Source organism: Larimichthys crocea, chromosome XI, assembly GCF_000972845.2.
Source record: "Larimichthys crocea isolate SSNF chromosome XI, L_crocea_2.0, whole genome shotgun sequence".
Lineage (NCBI taxonomy): Eukaryota > Metazoa > Chordata > Actinopteri > Sciaenidae > Larimichthys > Larimichthys crocea.
Window position 1 is genome coordinate 13,382,550 of NC_040021.1, and position 22,074 is coordinate 13,404,623.

Consider the following 22,074-nt stretch of genomic DNA (forward strand, 5'->3'; position numbering starts at 1 on the left):
TGTGTTTGGGTGTGAACGATTGATAATGGCAAATATGCAGTGCTAAGAAGGCCACTGATCATTGTTCTCTTTATGAATCGTCTCTTCTGTTATCTTTTGTCACCCTCTCATTTTCTTTGTTTCTCTACAACCTGTATTTTACACTTTACGTCATGCTGTCTCTCCCCTCAGGTCTCCCTCCTCCTGCTGCCATCGCTAAGAGAGGTTTGAGGGCTAGAGGCAAGCAGAAACTCCGTAGCCATCATACATATTACATTCACAGTCACTCCTCGTGCTAAATTTAAATATATATCTAATATTATATGATATTGCTTTCTCTGGCACCCTGCTGTGACCAGACTGAGCCTTACAGTACAATGAATCATACTGTGTGTGTGTGTGTGGTAGCATGGTGTGTTATCATGTTCATTTGCTGTCAAAAATGTGTCAGAAAAGTGTAAAATAACTCCAACTTTACAGTAATTTTTGACTAGTAAAGTTCCCGATATTTTGTCCACCCCCCATTTACTTGCTCAAGCTCAGTTTTATTTGTTCAAATATCTCAGGTATAAACATTTCAAAAATATTTCTTCTATTTTCTTCTATTGTTCTAATTTTTGAATCTCTTTTTCATTTAGGTGGCGTTCGTCCAATGAGATCAAGCACCGCTGCAGTCCGTGGTGATGTCGTAGCTCAGGAGAGCACTGATTGGTTGGAGATGATCTGGACTTTTGCGGCCAGCCTGGTCGCTCCTGATGATGCGGAGGAAGGTATTCACCAGCTAACTGAAACCCTCACATGTAAGAAAACATAATCTCGCACTAATTAACCATTTAATGACGGAGACTGTTAATAACTAATATCACAAAAAAGATGCTTAACATCAAATCCAGGACATTTCTATTCACCATTTCATTGATGAGTCATTTTAATATGGATTTATCAGCGTGGAAATGTATTGAAAAACTATACATCCTGTCTGTCTCAAAGCAGATAATAGTCATGATGGAGCTGTCACTCACTGACTAACAGAGTTATAATTCACATGATTCCCACTTTAACCTGCTAAATTGTGGGAATGCATTAGGCATAAAATAAATGTCTCATGTTCTTCATCCAATTATTAGAACCAACGGCCCATTCAAAATACTGTTAATTAACTGAACTTAACTTGAGCAACAACACTTTCTGTCTTAGACTGACAGAAATAATGTAAGTCAGAGTTATTGTACCATAAACACAGAAGCTGTTCATTTACAGTGGACGAGGTGCAAGGTCAAAGAAACTATTCCTTTATACAGACAGTCGAATATTTATTGCTTACTAGGCCAAGAAACTGAAGCTGTTTTGTTTGTTTTTGTACGTAAAGAGAGATTTTTCTGTGCAAAGAGGTTCCTCTCCAAATATTTATTTCTGCAATTACTGGGATGGATGAACACCTCGTTTTCTCTTCTTGTCCTTTAGCTTTCCATTCTGAGGAGCTCTAAACAAGAGGAGGGTCGAGAGAGGAGAAGAAAGGACTAGTATGAAGAGCTGGAGAGAGGAAGAGGAAGAGAGGAAGCATAGAGACAAGAGTGTCTGACTGAAGAGGAAGAGAGGATGTTAAGAAACAAAAGGAAGAGGAGGATGTACAGTTTATCACAGTTATGTTTCTGTCTGTCTGTCTGTCGTTATCTGGAATTTGATGGCTAAAAAGTGTCGATCTGAAACTTTGCTTTTTGTTTCTTTTGTGAGTAATTAAAACAATAAATTAAGACATTATTATAGTCCATATCTGTGTTCTGCACACTTTTTTTCTGTTTTTACCCTAAAAGGTAAAACTTGATGTTTAAAAAAACAGTTTTCATTATAAAGTTTTCTCAATTTAAAGCTTTATATCAGTTGACTGGATTGAAAATTCAGATTTTTTTCTTTGTTTTGTGTTTTTTGTGTTTTTTTGTTTTGGGACATTTAATTCTTCATTCTAAAAAAGAAGCCATGTCTAAGATTTTGTAGCAGCTAGTGACGTTGTTGTGGTTTGCAACTGTCTATCCTCGCATCTAGGAGAAACTACAGTGATCACGAAACATGTGACAAATGTGTAACGCCCTATTTAGAGCCAGTGTTTAGTTTAGTTTAGTCTGTTCTGGGTGACTGTAGATACATGGCAGTTCAACATGGAGGATTATATAAAAGAGGACCCACGGCGTCTGAATAAAATCCTCATTCTAAATAAAAACACATTTCTTATTTTCAGGTGATTACACACACGTAAACATAGTATATTATGTAACATGTATATTATATTATATTTTTGCTCTGTTGCTCTTATTCAGTAAATAGATTCAGTCTTACAGACTGGACACACTGTTCCCCATTTCACATTTTCAATTTCCATAATGAGAAATCAACTTAACAGTGTATTTTAGGGACTCCACACACTACATTACACAGTTATATTCAGAATGTGTATATTCTATATAACGACAACAATACTGTGGCGACCCTTCATTTCCCCTCTTCTGCCTCTCCTATCTGTCAGAACAGCTGGTGGTCTGAGTTGGAAATGACCAATCACTAACAAGCCCCCAAGTCGACACCAGGCAAATGATGAGGTACGGTGCCGGGCGCAAAGATGAACAGTTATGCCAGGAGGAAGATCACATAGAAGAGATAGGGATCAATTTGCCTGCAGTTGGCCCCTGCAGTATCCGACTGTGTGACTCCACCAGGCAGTTTGAGCATTCGGAGTAGATGATGTTGGTGGGCGACAGAGAGAAAAGAGCAAACTGCAAATTCATAATTCTTCTTGAGATAAAGAGGACAGTGTGACCCACAGTTAGAAGAAAACGGGACTGAATAAAGGAGGTGGAAAATAAGAAAAATGGACTTTAAGCCTGAGCATAAGATCACCAGCAGGATATATGAATGGCCTCAAATAACCTGAGTAATTCAACATGAGCAAAAACAGGGCATTACAAATATTTTTAAGACTTCACATAAAAAGAGGCAAAAAATAGACTACTGCATCCTGAAACGTTGATATGCCTGTAGAAATATATTTGCGATTGCTTAAAGCATATTGCATACTGAGAACCTTCACAGATGTTAAAAAAACAATTCATTATTCAGATATTTTTGAAACATGCATGAAGCAAAAATCATTGAGACACAATAAAATATTCGCTGGTCTATCACAAAAACGGTGTAGTGGTGGAAACAAAGCACATTGTACACATTCTGAGGAACTTAAGGGAATTTTACTTTCCATTAGAGTATTTCCATTTTCTGTTAATCTATACTTCCACTACATCTCAGAGATTACGAGTTTACTTTACTTTAAATTACATTAAATTACTAGTTACTTTGCAGAATCAGATTAATAAATTATGATATATTCTTATGATTAAAGATTAGAATTAATTGATCTCTTAGTGACATTCACAAGGTACGCGGCAGCATATATAGTAACAAAAATTGAGGCCAAGCTCTACCAGCTGCAATATGAATGTAATGTACGTACTGATGGCTCAAATTTCGTTATGCATTGCATTATGACAATAAAGATATTCTATTCTATTCTGTTAATTATAATGCAATACATTATTCTCAAATACGCCATTCTGCAAGAGAGTACTTTTGGTATTTTCAGTATATGTTGATGCTAATACTGTAGTAATTTTACTCAGGTAAAGTTTTGACTGTTAGACTTTTACCTGTGACAAAGTTGTTTCTATACTATAATGCTGCTATTTTTACTTCCACCACTGTCACTTTCACTACACAATTCAGTCCACAGAGAAAGTACAGTAAATACTTCATTACAAGTAAAACAACAACAAATTTACTATGCAAAGGAGATACTGTAGTACCGGTATATAAAAAAAAAGTCTTTGTAAAATCTACATATAAAAACAAACAGTTTAATAGAGCTGTGAAATAAATAAAGTGGGGGGAAACATTAAAAATAATAATAAAAAAAAAAAATCCCCCTGAAATGTAGTGCTGTAATTATGTAATTAATAATGTCTGCATCTGCCTCTTCATTTCTAATATTGTCTGTGGTGTCAAATGGAAACATTTGCGTAATTTACAAAATGTAAATGGGACACATTAATGTCTAATTAGAACGAGTCGGCTTGTAATCAGTTTTGTGGGATTGTGTTTCTGGCGTAATGAATTTGTTACAAAATTAAAATAATGAAATCATAACTTTATTACAGCTCTAATGGAGCCATAACAACACTTTAGTGAACATGTCACTGTAAGCAGGGAAAATCTAGATGACAGTACAGGAAGTTGATTCTGGAAATTACATTGCATTAGACATCATATATTCAGAGCAAGATACACTAATAATATCAGACATTTCTCATTATATAATGGCCTGTTTATAAGAAGTAAAGGTGACTAATAAAAAATATCAACTTTAGAACAAGTACATTTGGGCTTATGTCTTGATAGCTTCCAGAAAGGTAAGATAACATTCAAGAAAAATCACTTAACTTAAGCTTATTTTTCTCTGTGGGGATGTTAATGAAAGGAGCCTTTGATTTGTAAGAGCAAACACTCCATCCTCTCTAATACACACTTAAAACATCACATCATGGTTTAGGTAAATGAACAGCAAATGAACACTGCTTTCATTCTGCTAATGGTTTGTTTGGGAGCTGAGCAGCATCCAGACAATGATTTAGAAGAATGAAGGGTTAAATGATGATCTATTTTTAATTAAACTGTGTGGTTTGGTTGTACAAACAACATTAAACAAAGTGATACAGCGTGGGAAACAGGATTGCATTCTTATCCTGTAATGACCTTGTACCATGCTGAAAACTAGTTTTTTTAGATGAGAAGTTATAACAGCCACCAATAATAACTGTTAACCTGTTTAAACTATCAATTTAAATGTATTATATAATGATGTCTAGCTTAGCTTAGCACAAAAACTGGGAGCAATGGAAACAGTTCCCTTTGTGCAAAAGATAAATTAGCTGGCAGCAATCAGGTGAATGGTGTCTGTCGTCTGTTTCTGCACTATGCAACTTTGTGCTCCAGGTACGATCATCTGCAAGAGGTATGTAGGGGTACGTAAGAGTTAGGTAGGTACAGCATTAAGGCTTAGCAGCATCTATGGACATGATGACAGAGGCAAAAAGACCGAAGAGGACATTGACAGAGGAAGCTAAGAAGAGAAAGGGAGAGAGCAACCGAGCATCAAGCTGCTGGACAAAAGTAAATCTGAGACTGACTTTTTTTCTCATTAGTGAGTGCTTTGTAAAGAGCTGGGCTTCTTGATGTTTGACTAGTAAATAATATTAGCTGGCATCTACTTTATATGCATGTTTTATTTGCATATTTACGACAGTGGTATTGCACTAACATGACAAAACATGAGAGCTGTATTAATTATCAATCTTGGTAAAAATAAAAACAGGAACAGTAAAGGCCAAAGCTAAATGCACAGATCCTTATAACTAGTAGCAGTATTTTCATTGCAATAATGGATCTGCTACAGTAGACTCAGAGTGGAGCAGAGGGGAGCCAGGTTGGTGTGGTCATGTGTGAAGAAGGTTCCTGCTGGAGGTACTAACTACATGCTGAGAGAGAGCCTTGTACTAACCTGGATTATAAGTCAGGTGACCTGGAAAAGCTGCAGCTCTCGTCCTCACACCTCCCCCAATTGCTCACCTCAAATACATGATATTTGCTCAGCAAAGCATTTAACCCTCTAGAAAAATCTTCAACTAAGATTTTAAAGAAAGCATCAGCACACACGCGTGTCATATTTTTAAGCTTTAAAAAACATACAGTGCAAGAAATCATTTTTAACAATGTTCTCTACTGCTCACTGGGAGGTGATTGCTGATTGCAAAGGAAAACTGCTGCCAACTTTCAAAAGTTTCCTGGACTAGATTTCAGAGAGTAAGAATCTCTACATTTACAGCACGAAGAAGAAAAGAGCTTCAACGTCCATGCATGTGGTTTTCATTATCAGAATGTAAATAGTATTCAGTTTCATCAATTAGATAATTTGATGGGGTAAGGGCGGTTAATCTTTGAATAATTGACAAAAAGAAACACACACACACACACACACCTGCCTTTAGATTCCCGGCAGTAAAAGCCATGAATAATGGATTTTAGTTTTCCCTGGCCTGAGGGAGAAGCTTTTAAACATAATTTGTTGCTTTAATTTATTTACACAACCTGGCAACCCTGGCCCTCAGGCTATATGCATTACACAGAGCTGAACAGCAGCGGGAGTGATGCATGCACACATATGCACACACACATGAAAAAATGCTTATGACATACCCAAATACGTCTGCTTTTATGTCTTTTATGCATCTTCGATCTCAAAGATAACCTGTGTGTTTTGCACGTTCTCAAAGAAATATATTAGTGTTAAATATTTAATAACGGTGAAGTGAAGATGTCATCATCAGTCTACCCGCGTCCCATCAAAAGCCTTAATCTCCAAGCAGTATCTTCTTCAGAAGTTCAGTTTCACTCTTGATGGGTGTCAAGTTTTAAGGCGTTTATTCAACAGGTATTATTTTGCAGCAACAACTGAGTTAGATACATGTTGGTGAGTTTCAGAGCTGTACACACTTAAAATGTTCAAGTATACACATCAAAATATAAAGAATGGACAGCATATGCAAGATGTCATCCATAAGTTTCTGAAGAGCCGCTTAAAGCTGCCACCGCCATGTTGGTTGTCCTGCCTCTTCACCTTCCGTCTAATCCGAAAATTGGTAAAGCCGTGGATCATCGACGGACCTGAGGTAGAGCAAAAGATGCCTGGGTGCTCAAACAAGCCATCTGTAACAGCACCTAGCTGTCAATAAAAGTATACCCATGCTGTTAATTATCCATAACCTAAAGCCTTAATATGATTTATACAGGCAAATTATATAAAAATGCTGTAAACATGTTTATTTCTGCTGTGAATTTGGGCATTTTAACAGCTTATGGAGACTGACTCTTATATGATTGGTTACAATCATTTTTAGCAATGTATGTAGCATGTAGGATGTAGCGTGCATTATTAGAAAAATGTAGTCTACAAGGTCACATAAAAGTTGTCAGTGTTGTTTAATGAGAACATTGTTACTAGATGGCAGCTGCTCAGTCTCAGTGTGCAACAATATTTATATCAAAGTTTTTTTCAGTGTTTTATAATGACTGTAAAAAATGAATAACATGGCAAAAAACACATTTTGGGGATAATGTGTTTGACAGGATTATACTTGGCGGATGAAAGAAAAACAAGTTACAAAACACTGATGGAAGCTTCACTAATGATCCAAAAAGACGGATCAGAATACTTCCTCCTCTACAAGATCCGACATCAACAGCTGTTGAGGGGTTTGTTGGGATGCCAGATCCAAAATGTTGTTACAGCTGAGTTACATGAGGCAGAGGTTGCCAGCTTCTGATGAGGTCTTTGGAATCAGTTTTGTATAAACAAACGTGTATGTGTGTGATCATTGAACTCTGTGAACACTTACACAAAACAATATTTTTAACTAGAGGACAGGACTTAATCATGAAACCTGTCAGGCTCTGGCTCCAGATATGTTTTGATTTGAGACAGCAGACTTTTTATCGTCTGATTTCTCCCATCCTTCATATAAATCCAAAACAGATTTCAGGACCAGCAGTGCAACCAACCTTTGATCACGCTCACCCCATGATGAGTTTCATGTTGACAAAAGTCCAGTGTGTTTACAGACGGTGTTTACAGCACTCTGCCTGCTCACAATAAGCTGTTTACTGTACACACATCTTCAGATCCCCATCTTTAATAATTCTTCATTCATCTGCAATATTAGTGAGAAATTAAACGCTAAGCACAAAAGCCAACATATGACTGGATTATGAGTTTGCGGGAGTCTACATACTGGCCAGCGTTGCTGTAGGATACTGCTGTTACTGTTATTACTCTCTCAGCATGTTATTGGATGATTTTCAAAACTAGATATGACCAGGCTATTGCAGAAAAATATGAAACCCTCAAATATAATTCTTGACTTCTATGCAATGTACACCAATGAGCATTAACGAGTGAACCTTAATCTTGTTCAATCATTGATGTAATGGCATTTAGGGAAATGCACATATTCACTTTCTTGCCAAGATGTTTGTGTGCTAATTTAAAGAACAACACTTAGCTTAGCTTTGCTTAAAGACTGGAAAAAGCAAAATGAACATGTTGTATAGCATTTGTTTAATCCATACAAAAATGACGGGTACAGTTGGTTTTGTTGGTGTTATGTGCTACTACTTCTTGTCTCCACCAGGTAAAAACACAGCTGCATGTTAGTCACATAAAAAAAAATTGTTATTACTCATAAACAAACACGGTATGGCCGATAAATAGTACTAAACTTTAGAGTTGCTAGTAAGTGGATTTTGTTACCTTTGGACAGAGCCTTTATGCTAAGCTAAGCTAACTGGCTGTTGGCCCCAACTCTATATTTACTGTAGGTTACAGATACAGTTGTGTTATCAATGGTATGAATAAGGAGACTGTATCTCAAATTCAAGGATTCAAGGATTCAAGGAGTTTTTATTGTCATTACAACACATGTAAACATGGGATAAAACGAAAATTGGTTTCCCCTGGTCCCGGAGCAGCCCAATATCAAATATAAAATATAAAATTAAAAAAAAAAAAAATATATATATATAGAATATAAAATATAAAAAGTAAAGGCAAATTTAAATTTAGAGAAAAGTATATACAATAAATAGAGAAACAACAACAGTGTAGCACCATGGTGAGGTAGTGAGATGTGCAAGTGTCCAGGTTGTGCAAACAACTGCATTGTGCAATTAATATAAATACCACATTTTCATACATTTTTCTCACTGTTTGCGCTAATTTGACTGAAAATTAGCATCACCTACTGCCGACAAATCAACAAACCAATAATTGCGTAACAGTAGTGGATGGAAACACGCATTGATTCTCATTTTCTTTTACTAAATGTCTCGAAATCTGGTTAGATTTGCGCTACATTTGGATGGAAACCTAAGATGGTGTAAGTGTGTGAGAGATCACACACATCTCGCCACAAGAAGTGACTTTCTGGTAAAAAGCAGAAACAGCACAGTCACAACTGAAGATACAGTAGATGAGATAAAATTGGTTGTTTGTCAGCCCTGTGACGAGTCTGTCCAGGGTGTAACCTGCCTCTCACACAGGTCAGCTGGGACTGACAGCCTGATAAAAATAAGCGGAAAAAAAATCCACATTCTCATAAAAACTTTCTTCTTTATAACCAGCTCCTGTGAAAGTTTTGATTTAATCGTATAACCGGCATCTTTGTAGTTAATTATAATTTTCCAGCCAACAGTGATAGTGCTATATCAATAGTTTGGGGATCCATTTTAATCTTCTTGCAGCTGAATTTAGTGTCGTGGTTCAATCTTTTTAAAAGCCCAGCGCAGCACAGTGCAGCTACAGAGCCGTATTCTCTATTTTCCAAAAATGGAATAATAAGACAGATATTGTCAGACTATTTAGCATTATATTCGCAAACAAATTCAATTCATCTCCCCATGCAACTTCTTGTAGCCCAGTGTATGTCGCCGGAATGAGAAGGATATTAAATTTGCTGCTGAGGTTTTTCAACCTGAGAGCGCTTTTCTGTCACCGCAGCACTGAAAGGTAATCTGTTTCTCCATGCTGCTGTAGTGATCAAAGGAATCACACTCCCATGACAATCACACACACAACAACCCACACAGACACATGGATACACCCTGACTTATATGTGCGCGCACCAACATGCACACTGCATTCAAACACACATGGAGTTACAGTACGTGAGCACACACAAAGCAAATAACACGACCGCTTGATGTTGTGTGTTTTCTTTAAGAAGATTGGCTCCTGCTGGGAAGACAGCAGTGAGAATGGACATACACACACACACACACACGCACACACACACACACACACACACACACACACACACACGCACACACACATAAACATTCACACTCCAATACTCAAAGCAGCAGCGCAGCAGAACCCAACAAGAGAGTAAATGATCAGTCGAAGCTCCCACGCCATTTGAGACTGCAGAGAGAGAGAGAGAGAAATGATTTTATTTTCTAAGAGTTTAGATGTTTTTGTAACCATCCCACATTTAATAGCGTACCATAACACACTTACTGGCAGCCACATGAAGACTTGTAATTCTAATGCTGCTTTTAATTTCTTCTACTTGAAAATAAATGAAGACGTGACTCATGCTGTGACTCCAATATGCTTTGAGTTGAAAAAAATCAGTATTTTAACAAATGCTGGATTTTTTTAAGGCAGAGGGGATTTTATTCACCGGAGAGGCATTTGAATGATCTGAAGGCATAAGCCATAGAAAATAAAAGACGAATACAGAAGGTGGTTTTATGTCGGCGGTTGTTTCATGGATGTCTTCTACCTGCGCCAAGGCCAATTTTCTGTTCTAAAGATGTGCTGTACCACACTTTATCGTAGATGTGCTGCTGCAGGTTTGCAGTCTACACCATCCACTGTATCAGAGCCCCCCCCTCGCAAGGGACTGTACCCAGCCCTCCTTTCATGCTTTAGTCATCCCGCCTGGGCTGCTGCAACATCCCTCCTGGCTCGACTCCCAAAGCACTCTTTAGCCCTTACATCCAGAATCCACCCTCCCAACACACACACACACACACACACACGTATATGTATATGTACACACACATACACACACAGGTCCCATAGTCCCATGCGCTGGCTCCACAAGGCTGTTTATATCGAATACAAAACTCTGTTGCACAAGCTGGCAGGCCACAGTCTAGTTGTGCACGTCAGCCTGTGATCTGCATTCTGTCGTTAGCTGCCACTTAGCCTTACTCTCCCTGCGGCAGGCTGGTTATCGCTCACACTCCCCTCTTCCTCCTCCTCCTCCTCCTCCTCCCCTTCCTCCCTTTCCCTCTCTAAAGGTGGAATAACTTTACTCCACACAGATCAGCAGAGTCACTCCCTATTTTCCATCGTAACCCAAAAAACCTGTCTCCTCAATAAATATATCACATCACCTCTGACTTACATCACCTTCCCCTTCTGATCCTCCTCGCCGCCTGCCTCTCATATTTTACACACATGCGTCTCGACGAGGGTTGATTTATTTGTATGAGAGAGAAAACGGACCTGACAGGTACGTCTGAAGTCATTTAACTCTTCATCCCCAAAAAAAAGAAATCTTTCTTTTCTGCCCTTTCCTGGTGACTTTAATAAAGAGAAAGGAAAGAGTGTTTCTCTTAACTTGTGTTGAGAGAAGGCGCTGCAGGGTGAGCGAGCACCAAAGGGAATGGGTGGAACAAAGAAAGAGAGAGAGAATGAGACAGAGGAGAGAGAAGGTACGATAAATACTGAAGAGTTTTGTGTTTTCTGTGGATTTTCTGGATTTATTCAGACAGGAAGCCTTGCTGATTCTATATAAACATAGTTTAACATAATTTAAAAGTATTGCTGCAGAAAACAGAGAATGAGGCGCCTCTATTTTTCTGCTGTTGCCTATTTCATCTCCCCCCTTCAACCCCAACTCAGTAAGCGAAGGGAGGGTGTGTGTATGTGTGTGTGTGTCTGTGTATGTGTATGTGTGGGGTGGTTGCTGTTTAATCAAAAAAAGTGTCACATTAATTCAGACAAATTCAAGCAATCTAGTTTTCTAATAAAGCTGTCATATTTGCATCCGGTGACTTACACTCACCATCGTTTTAGATTAATTCCCGTCACAACCTTTTGATTTATGAATGCATAATAACTGAGGGCAATGTCTGTTACTGAGCGCAAGTGTGTGTGAGTGAGTGTGTGTGTGTGTGTGTGTGTCTGTGTGTCTACAAAGCCCTGACTTTTAATTTAACATGTTGCTTGTGTTGAGATGAAGAAAAATCACATTTTGCGATAATTGAGCGTGTTAAGAGGGAGAGATCAGACTCCCGGTGTGAAGGAGCGTGAGTTGCATCATTGGGTCTCTGTTTCACAGCGTCGCCTCATCTTTTCTTATCTGGCTGCCATTCATACCAAAGCACCAATGCATATATGCACACATTTCATTTCTCTATCTATCTATCTATCTATCTATCTATCTATCTATCTATCTAGGGGGTCACGTCTAGGGGGTACGGTTCAATAACTAGTCCATTTTATCCCATATTCCTTTAGTTGCTGCTGTTTTATTGTCTTACAACTCAGTTCCACCTCCCACAACAACAACATTTGTCTGCTCCACCTTTGTCAGCACAGTAGGTGTTGCCAAAAGACTGGAAGTATTGCCTGTATCGAGGACTGTCAGAAAAAAACAAACATCCACGCCTGTTACTTTATTTTCCATTTTCAGTTCACTCCTGTTGACTAAGTGAAGTGCACACAGTATATATATAATCCTGTTATCCTGACTAGATCCAAACTAAACAAGAGCCTGATATTTCTGTTCATACAGTCAAATTCTAAGCTCATACACAAACATTTCTGCCGGTGTCAGTTTGCTTTGTATTCACCTTTGTGTTGCGGCATCAAACAACGACTCTTCACAGTAAACGATGCAGGCAGAGGATATAATATATACAACCAGTGTCTGACTGGATGTTCCTAGAGCTCAGCTCAAAAAGAAGAGGAGATCATACGTCTTGGTGTTTGTAGCAATTAAAGTTTTGAGCAGCGGACCATAAAGCTTCGCAAATCTTTGAAATATTTCCAAAAAAAAAAGTTTGATCTGTTTAAAGTTTCAAACACACAGAGCTCATTTTTACATGCTTTTATCTCCTCACGCTTTGATTATGGCACCAGCCTTTTTACCTGTCTGTACAAAAAAATCTATTGATTGATTACAGAGTGCACAGAAGTCGGCTGTCTCGCTTTAAACCTTTTAAACAAAGATGTGTGACCACAACACAGCTGTTTGTCTGCTCACACTGGCCTCCAGTTTAACAGTTGATATTCAAAGCTCTTCATGGCTGCATGTTCCTGACATTTAATGTTGTGTGACATCAGTTTGAGGTCTTTTATCTGCTCAAGAAGGATTAAATCTCTTCTTAAAACTAAATACTTTTGTCAGTGAGCTTATAGGTTTTGTTTTATTTGACACAAATTGTCATTTTATTCATTTTTACTTACTTTATATTGCATTACTGGAGTTTGTTGAATCTGATTTACTTATTTGTTGTTTAATTTGCTGCCTTTGGGTTTGGAAAAGTGCTTTTAAATTTTCGATTAGTTTACCTCTCTCTTAATTAGATAATCTTATTTAAATTGATTTTTTTTTCCTTATCACTGTTTTGCTGTTCTTATGTTTGTTACCATCCTGCTGGCTTGATTTCTTTGTTTGTTTCTGGCTTCTTTTTCATAGAAAAGCGTTTTTGTTTTGAAAAGAGCTCTATAAATAGATTATTACTCACTGTTCTCAGACTCAGACACGTTTGATATGATCTTGATAGTCCTAAAATGAGAGCAGCAAGTAAAACTGAGACATCTGTTTGTGTTAACTGGCTCCATCCTTAAATCTGCTGATGCACTGCACTGAGTTGGCATGATATGAAAGTTAGGCTTCAGGCCAAATCAGCCCCTGAAACTTCTCTAGTAAGTCCTGCATTTGCTGAATCAAACAGATGGACTTCTGATACCTGATTACCATCTTCTGGCCAAGGTTTGCCACTGCTTGCAAAAAATAGTGAAGGCTACTGAACCAAGTTATAAAAAAAAAAAAAAAAGACCAAACACCTTAGCTGAATATGCTGCAGATGAAGCTTTAATCCTTCTATTGACATAATTAATGTGTGTGTTCTGTTCAAAGATGCAGCTGAAGAGGCTTCAAAAGACTTAATCTAACATTAAAACCATTTCAGCTGCCTCTCTTAAGCTGCTGAAGATGTAGTGACACATTTTCCCTGTCTCCAACAGTCCCTGCATGTCATTACACCAACAGTGTTATGTTACACAGTCAGATCCGTACAAAACTGTCTTTTATTCCACCATCATACATGACGGAGACTAAGCAGAGCCACCAGGAGCCGTCTCGCCCCCTGCAGCAAGTCTGACACAGGAGAGAAAAACACTTCACCTACTGACGGTGTCTTCCAACAGACCTTCAAGATGAGACTCCAGCACCTGCAGACACACCGCTGAATGACATTGGATACAACAGACAAACACACACACACACTTTTTTTCTTTAAAGAAAACTGCAAAAACAACAGCTCATCTGAAGGGAGAACTGAAGTAACATGTTAGTGTCACAAGTCCCAAGGTTTCAGCTGTACAAACCTGCAGACAAGCAAGAGAGAAGCAGATAAAAACACACACAACAAAGAGTGTCTGAGAGGCAAGGTGCTGTGCTGACATTGTAACTTTGTTACACACATGAGAAATCTTTCTGCTTTATTTATTAAAGTTAATGCAACAGTAGAAATAATGTCTGATTGTGGCTTTCTGATCGCATAGTTTACTGTGAATCATGGAAGTTCAGAAGATTTTGATCATGCAGTCATCTTACATGTTAAGCTATACTGACAAAATATAATGAAAGGTCAATGTCATCAGTGCTGACTCTGGTCTACACATAAGGTGAGGTGAGCTTCAGTCATTCATACTTGCATCCTCTCATCATCTTTATAATGTTAGCAGCATAGCAGCCGGTTAACTTCTAGTCCAACAGCCCAGCTCGGCTTCTGTCTTTGAACATTTCATATTACGATGCTCTCACCATCGACTAAAAGTCAGTCCTAGATTTACTCTTGTCCGGCAGCTTCTAGCTCGGTCACTCTCTCCTTTTCTCTTCTTAGCTTCCTCCATTGATATCCCCTTTGGTCTTTTTGCCTCTGCCATTATGTCCATAGAGGCTGCTGAGCCCGGTTACCTTGTCTGCCTGCCCAGCTCCGGTTCTGCCGGTCACCAGCTCTGCTCCCCATCAGCGTTCCCCGCACTGAAAACCTCATTATCACAGTGGTCCAAAACGCCTGAGGTATACTAACACTCACACTCGCTTCACAGTCCGGGCAGCCCGGCTAACAAGTTGATCTAACATTAGCTAACAGCAGCTATAGTTCACAGCATCACAGGAAACTGATGTGGAAGTTCTTGATTTTGATCTTACAGTTATGGACACAAACATGTTAACATATTCTGAGGAATGTAATGTTATGATCTAATCAAAATTGTGTTTCTTTTTAATGATTTCTAATCATGATACACATAAAAGCTGAACTTTTATCATGCACACATGCATCCTCTTTAACCCTTTAAACCCAGCAGAAAGTTTACTGACCTGATAGTAGATCTAGAGTAGTTTTGTCAAATTATTTTGCTTTCCTCTTTATTTTTTTATGTATTTATTTTTTCAGCTTACTGTTTTGTGAGCATATTTTAGTTCACTCCAATGTAAATATATCTGCTGTGCATATGTTGCACTGACTTGTTTGGTAAAATAAATAAATAAATAAAATAAATATTTCAATAGCACATGTGTGTATCTGCAAATATTTCTGTGCATGTGAACAATCTGAAGAATCCTCTACAGTTTGAACTGTGTTAATTATGGCAAAGCATACTAAAGATGAGAGTGCTTTCCATTATGCCCAACAGTGTGTAGTTGGTTAGACAAAAATCTACGAATACGAATGAAGTGTGTGCCATCTGGTGCAAAACTTTGATTTTGGTTGTAGTGCTTCATTTTGTGTGATATATGAGGTGTTTTGCAGTTTGGGTGTGTGGTTTGGTGAATTGTGTCAGTATTTTCATAAAATCAGCCTAGTTTGCAAAATTGTGTTTAAGCAAATGGAAAAAAACTGTAATGTGACACTGAATCACATGTATTTGTTGCATTGTGGTAATAAAAGCTGTACAGTGCTGCACCCTGCTGGCTCTGCTATATACTGTACATGACCAGACTGCTGAAACATGATGCTACCTTTAGGCTGTGACGCACAGCTGGAGGAATCTATAATGACAAAGCAAAGCTTCAATTAGCAGCAGCCTGAAGGTCAAAGGAACTGGACTGAACCACGCAGGGAGATAAACAAATAGACAAAATGAGTGGTTTCCTCATAAAACAGTGATGTGAATCTGAGTTTAGAGAATAATCTCTTCCTTAATGTGGAGAAAAGGAAGAAGCTGGACTACTTCATCATTGGAGCAGCTGTGGAAGTGGTGCACAGCTTCAAGTATCTTGGGGTCCACATTTCTTGAAGTAGACCATAAACACCTCCAACATCTTGAAGAAGACCCACCAACGCCTTTATTTCTTCCGGAGGCTTTCTACAAGTGTGTTGTGGAGATTCTACTTTTTACCTTTTCCATCATCCTGGTATGGGAACAGTTCTGCTGCTGAGAGGAAGGTGCTGCAGAGGGTAGTGAAAGCTGCCCAGAAGATCACCTGCAGCAGTGTTCCTTCAATTGGAGACATCTACATCAGGAAGATGATTGCTGCGGAGCATTAAGTCCAGAAAATTCAGGCTCAAACACAGCTTGTCTCCAGAGGCTGTAAGACTCAATCCCTCACTGAAATGTCTGTCCACCTTGCACCAATTTAGTCTATTCATTATGCATTCAGGAATGTCCTACAGATAAGTTTTAAGTTAACTGATTTATAATATTTTGAATAATGTGCCTCAGACACTGTTTGTCCGATAATGTTCTGCTATGGCCAAACTGCTGACTGTCCACAAGGAGCACAAGGTGAGTCACACTTTCTTCCTCTTCACACTTTCATGACATGTTTAATAAGTACTAGTCAATTTGAGATTTCATCATGAGTCAAAATGAGGATCTCTGTTTAAAATCATTTAAGTGTCAGTAAATGCATTTATGCCATCTTATGAAACAGGTTAGATAAATCTAATTTTACAGTGCATATCAACAGAGTTTTTTTTTTTATTATTGAACAGGGCGGGACTGCAGATGTGCCAATCACGCTGCTGCAGCGACCAATGAGAGCTTGAAGCGTCCTCCACGTCACAGCCCCCCTTTTTTAACTTTCACTTTCTGTTAACTGTAAACGATAACGGTGGACATATCTACATACGCACAGCAGACATACGGCCTGAAGTTATTTTAATTCGGTTCAATAATTGACGGCTAAGTTGTGCAAAGAGCTGCTGCAGCTTCTTTACATCAAACAGCTGAATTCAATCATCTGTCGTGGTAGTTGATCGCTTCAAAGGTTTGTCTTTCACTTTCCTTTCTCCCTCTTCACTTATTGTCTCATATATGTGCAAATATACATTTAAATCCGCATGATAAATCTGTCTTTTTCTGTTTGTGTGACTTCTTTGTCTACAGGTGAAGTCATGTCAGATTTATTGAACAAACTAAAGGCCAACCCAGACCTAAAAGGAGCAGCCAGTGTATTACAAAGTAGGTGGCTTTACCAGACATTGCAGGATACCAGATAATACCAGACAACAGATAAGATGTTTTCGGTTTTCATACCTTTCCTGTCCTGTCAAAACCACATACCATCAAATTTGGTGATTTTGTATTTGACTTTTTTTCTGATAAACTGAAGGATTAAATCTTTTCTCTTGGAAAATACATTGTCACAAAGCTGACATGGGTAGAGATAGGACAGCGGCACTATAAACACGATGACCATGATGCATTTCAATCTTGCTGTTATTATCAACCCAATTTTCCCAAAACCACACCTGTTGTTGCAGATGCTGGGCTACACACTGACTCAGAGATCCGGTCACTGACTCGAGAAGAGCTGCACGAGCTATTTCCTGGAGCGGGCAAACTCAAACAGAGAAGGACAATCTTTGAAATAATAAACAAACCGGTGAGCTAACAAGTTGAAATGTCTAGGACTCAGTAGAAAGATGTTTAAATCGAGATAAACATCTTAAACTGAGAGGAAGTCAAATGATCTGTTAGGATTTTTCTCTAACAGAATATTTCTGTTTCAGAAGCCAGTTCATGCGCTCATAAATGAACTGAAAGCTTTCATCCCACATGACGTTTTCGGGGGTATGTACAGCCTTAGCAGGAACTACTTTCAATTTCATATGAGATGGCTGTTTTAAATTGTGTTTGGACTATTCTCTCCATACAGCTGCTCAGACTGGTAATGGAGTGATGGCTGATTACCTGGTTATTCTAAAGGACCTGAAGACCCAGCTGAATCAAGTCCAGGGTTTCATTGATGCTCATATTGATCTTCTGGAAGGAAGGAGCAATGATCAAGAACATGAAAAAGGTCCCAATGCAGTTTTTGTTTTTGTTTTGTCATTATATTTTAAGTGCACAAGAAACATTTTTAAAAAATATCATTATTATCATGGGAAGCTGTGGTAGCTGTTGTGTATAGCCTTTACTTTTACCTATTATGTGTCTGTACACTTTGACAAACCAAGATACTTAGCGAAATACACTCAACAACAATGAGGCAGCAAATGCCAAACTAATATATCTTTCACTATTCACAAACAATCTCCCTCTTGACTTTCATGGCAAATGCCTCCTAGAGGGAACATTTTGAGTGAAGGGTGGGGAAAATTTTGTGGACCAATTTTCTACAACTACTATTTGTTTTTCCCAGAACTTTCCACCATATTCAACTACATTGTCTTACATATAGATGTTAAGTTAATCAATTTATAATATTTGAAGTCAGTAATTGTATTATGTTATTGTACCTAACAGGTTCTATGCTAGGCGCAAGTTCCTCAGACACCCGTGGTTCAATGGTGAACTGCAATCGACAAACTGCTGACTGTCTGCAAAGAGCACAAGGTGAGTCGCACTTTCTTCTTCATTTTGCTTTATTGGACAGTGATAGCTGGAGAGATGGACAGGAAATCCTTTTGATCTGACTGTGGCCTTCTGGTTTCAGAGTAGATGTCTGTCCACCCTGCACCAATTCTGTCTCTTCTTTATTGTTGTGGTGAATTGTATTCATCAGTTGTCAGTTGAGTGAAGAAAAAGTGCACAGGAGTCCAAGATGTCTTCTGCTCAAATGTTTATTGAAGCTTGATCAAGTAGAACGGAGGATTTATCAATACACTTGTCATGACATGATCCTGTCTCAATTCTGAAGAAGCTGTCCTCCCTGGCTCTATATGCTTTCAGGACAGTGACACAACTACTATACGTCCATAAATGGTCATGCTCAATGCATTTACAGTGTAAGGTATTTGCCAAATGGTCATTAGTCTACAAACAAGGAAATATGTCGTAACTGTAGTCTGACATTGTTATCTGACTGGTTTCTGCGTTATGTACCTATTTGTTGTGTCAAGGGAGTGACACAGTCTTATCCTCTAACCTTGGTTACCATAGTAATGATCTGAATGGCACCTGCTTTCCTAAACTGAGACATACAGCTGCTCTGTATCTCAAGGAGCTATAGACAATCTAAGATTTAACACTTTCATACAGTGACCTCAAGACATATGTCTAACCCCCATATGTGAGATGCTGGAATAGAAAATTCCCTCACTAATGTATTTAGGAATGTCTTACATATACGTGTTAAGTTAATCAATTTACAATACTTGTATTATGCCATTGTACCAAACATGTCCTATGTCTTTTTTCTGCTGCTTTGGACAGTGCCAGCTGAAGAGATGAACAGGAATTACAGTAGAGGGAGTGAGGGGATGACATACAACCAAGGACAATGTCAGGAATCAACCTCAGGTGCCCAAGGTCATGTGATGACCTATAATTACCAAACTGGTGGCCCTCCACAAGAACCTCAAAGTAAATCTAACTTTTTTATTTGTTAATGTTTAACAGCAGCCTCTTTAATGGACTTTATGTGGTTGAGAACTGCATTTGTCTGACTGAATCTGGTGTCATTTTAGATCACATTATAGCTGAAAGAAAAGCTCCCTTTTGCACTAGTAAGATCCGGAAAGATTTGAGCTTCAAATGTTTAGTGACCATGTATGCCAGACCTTTTCTGAACAAATTAAAAAATATGTTTTCTTACTATAGACTTTGTTGACTGATATAGATTGATAAAAGTAATTCACAGTGAATGATGTCTTTTTCATTAGGAAGTCGTTACTCCTTTTCAAATTCACCGGAAAGGAAATATCAGAGGAAAGGTGAGTGTATGATAATTAGACAGTCAGCAGTTAAAAATTAGGTGGTTGTTCCCTCATGAGCCTTTTGGCTCTGTTATAGTACGCAAAGTTTTGCACTTTGCATGTTGCACTCAATCTATTTCAGTGTGATGAGAGTGGAACTAATGAGCAAGAGTCACGTTTTTTTTTCCTTTGGATTTTTAGTAACTACATGTCAAGAATATTTTAAAGAATCTTTTTATTCTGTTGTTTGATTCATTCAGCTCTTGTGATTGTACAAATCTGTGATGGTTTCTTTTTCTTTCTATAACCACAGTGGCGTACCAGGTGGTTGTCAGTGGTAAAACCTTTGATGCCGATAAACAGCTGATGAACAAAGTGCTGACGGATCCAGCTCTGAACCAGGTTCAGTTTGTCGAAAACCAGTTGAACCACCAGATCACTATTCTCTTCTGTCCAGTCAGTTCACGGGTTGGGACAGATGTTGAAGCAGCCTTGGGTCATGTTAAAGGTAAGGGAAAGATTGGAAATGGTAATTGCAAATAATTAGTTTGCAATTTGGTTTTTAGCTTCAACTCTCACTCTGTGCTCTGGGGAAATACAAGGTTCTTTATGAAATAACTTCAAAGTTATTGATCTATTGGTAAAACATAATATTTTGGAATTTACAATTACAATATTGTTAAAAATCTATAAATCAGGATACTGTTACCTTGTTTTAAACTACAATTTTCCATCCTCCCTATCTCGATCTGACTTTCTTTTTGTGTCCACAGATGATAAACCTGTCATTCTGGTAGTGATGCACCACGAACGTGAGGCCAAGTCTAAGTCTCTCAGAATGCCGCATGATAAACAGCACCAAGTTGTGTTGTATGTCAACGTTTTTTACCATGATACCAGTAAGGGTTTACTCACATGTGAACAAAATAATGCTGCTGCCTCTGAAATAAAACAGAAATTACTGCAGCTCAGCACTCCAATAGATACCAGTGGAAATGCCCAGGGTGCAGGTGTTGAAAGTGGTCGCAGCATATTCTCTAAGTTTTGGTAGGTAGAGTGTTTGTATTGGTGATGATAGTATTCTGTGAGTTCACATCACATGTAAAACAATGTGTCATGGATCATCAACAGCAAAAATAAAGCAGCAAAACTGATTGATTTAGACTTTTAATTGATTGTGTAAAAGGTTATTTCATCCTCCTTGGTATTCATGTTAATTCTAAATAAATAGAATACAGATTTCTCTTTCAAATAAAACACAATTCCTACAATCAGATATGCTGTGTTCAGCTCCCTAGCAGCTACCAACACACCAGGTCTCTATACTCTTGATAGTGTGCAATGGATTTGTGCTTTGTGATGAAAACAAGGAAATAAGCAAGCTGGTGTTGTTAAGTCCATACAGCCTTCACTGCTGTGCTACTGTTTAATCTTTGTAATTTTATGATTTTTTAATGTCTTGCTAATGAGGCAAATACTTTCATTCCTTGTTGTATATATTAAGACATGAATAAACACTAAATGATTAAAGAGTGCAAAGTTCATAAAGCCCAGTAACTAGCCATAGGATTTACCTAGGGCAGAAGATATTGCATGCCATGAGTGTGCATTATTGCGGTACCTTAGTGTAAAGTAATGCTGTCAGGGTGATGATTAATATACATATGTTCAATAAATTACAAATGTGGGGTAATCATATTGTCTGTGGTCCTTTTTTAATTAGTATATGTTATATATTTTGATGGCATCATAAATATGACCAAACACAGGAACCTAGCTCATATATATTTTCAACTTACATATTGAAAGAATTTACTTTGACTATGTAATTAATTACTTAATACTACTACTACTAATAATAATAATTCTAATAATAATAATAATAATAATAATAATAATAATAATACACTGCTATTTAAAGGTTTAAAATTTTGACAGTTAAACTAGGCATAGTGCCCTTCACCACATTTAATGTGTAGTTTATGTCAAATTACATTACATAGTAGTCTTTAGACCAAAATATTTTAAAAGCAATGCATTATTAAA

At 38.0% G+C, this 22,074-nt stretch overlaps 2 protein-coding genes across 6 annotated transcripts in view; both read left to right on the forward strand.

Annotated features, from left to right (window-relative positions):
• trdn (triadin) overlaps window positions 1–2,232 on the forward strand; it is a 112,877-nt gene extending 110,645 nt beyond the window's left edge. For 3 of the 5 annotated variants that reach the window (XM_019261428.2, XM_010741429.3, XM_010741431.3), the window contains 3 exons: window positions 172–219; window positions 618–779; window positions 1,444–2,227. In XM_019261428.2, coding sequence (XP_019116973.1) covers window positions 172–219; window positions 618–779; window positions 1,444–1,466 — 233 coding nt within the window. In that variant the 3' untranslated portion in view covers window positions 1,467–2,227. Of the gene's footprint in view, window positions 1–171; window positions 220–617; window positions 780–1,443 lie in introns of all 5 variants that reach the window. The other 2 variants (XM_010741430.3, XM_010741432.3) reach the window with 2 other exon arrangements.
• Window positions 2,233–16,963: 14,731 nt separating this feature from the next.
• On the forward strand, window positions 16,964–21,199 carry LOC109143073 (uncharacterized). The gene is made up of 10 exons (XM_019279045.2): window positions 16,964–17,156; window positions 17,276–17,350; window positions 17,653–17,774; window positions 17,902–17,962; window positions 18,048–18,191; window positions 18,638–18,727; window positions 19,547–19,696; window positions 19,996–20,046; window positions 20,342–20,536; window positions 20,802–21,199. The coding sequence occupies exons 2-10, from the start codon at window positions 17,284–17,286 to the stop codon at window positions 21,077–21,079; spliced, it is 1,158 nt and encodes a 385-aa protein (XP_019134590.2). The 5' UTR covers window positions 16,964–17,156; window positions 17,276–17,283; the 3' UTR covers window positions 21,080–21,199.
• The last annotated feature ends 875 nt before the right edge of the window (window positions 21,200–22,074 follow it).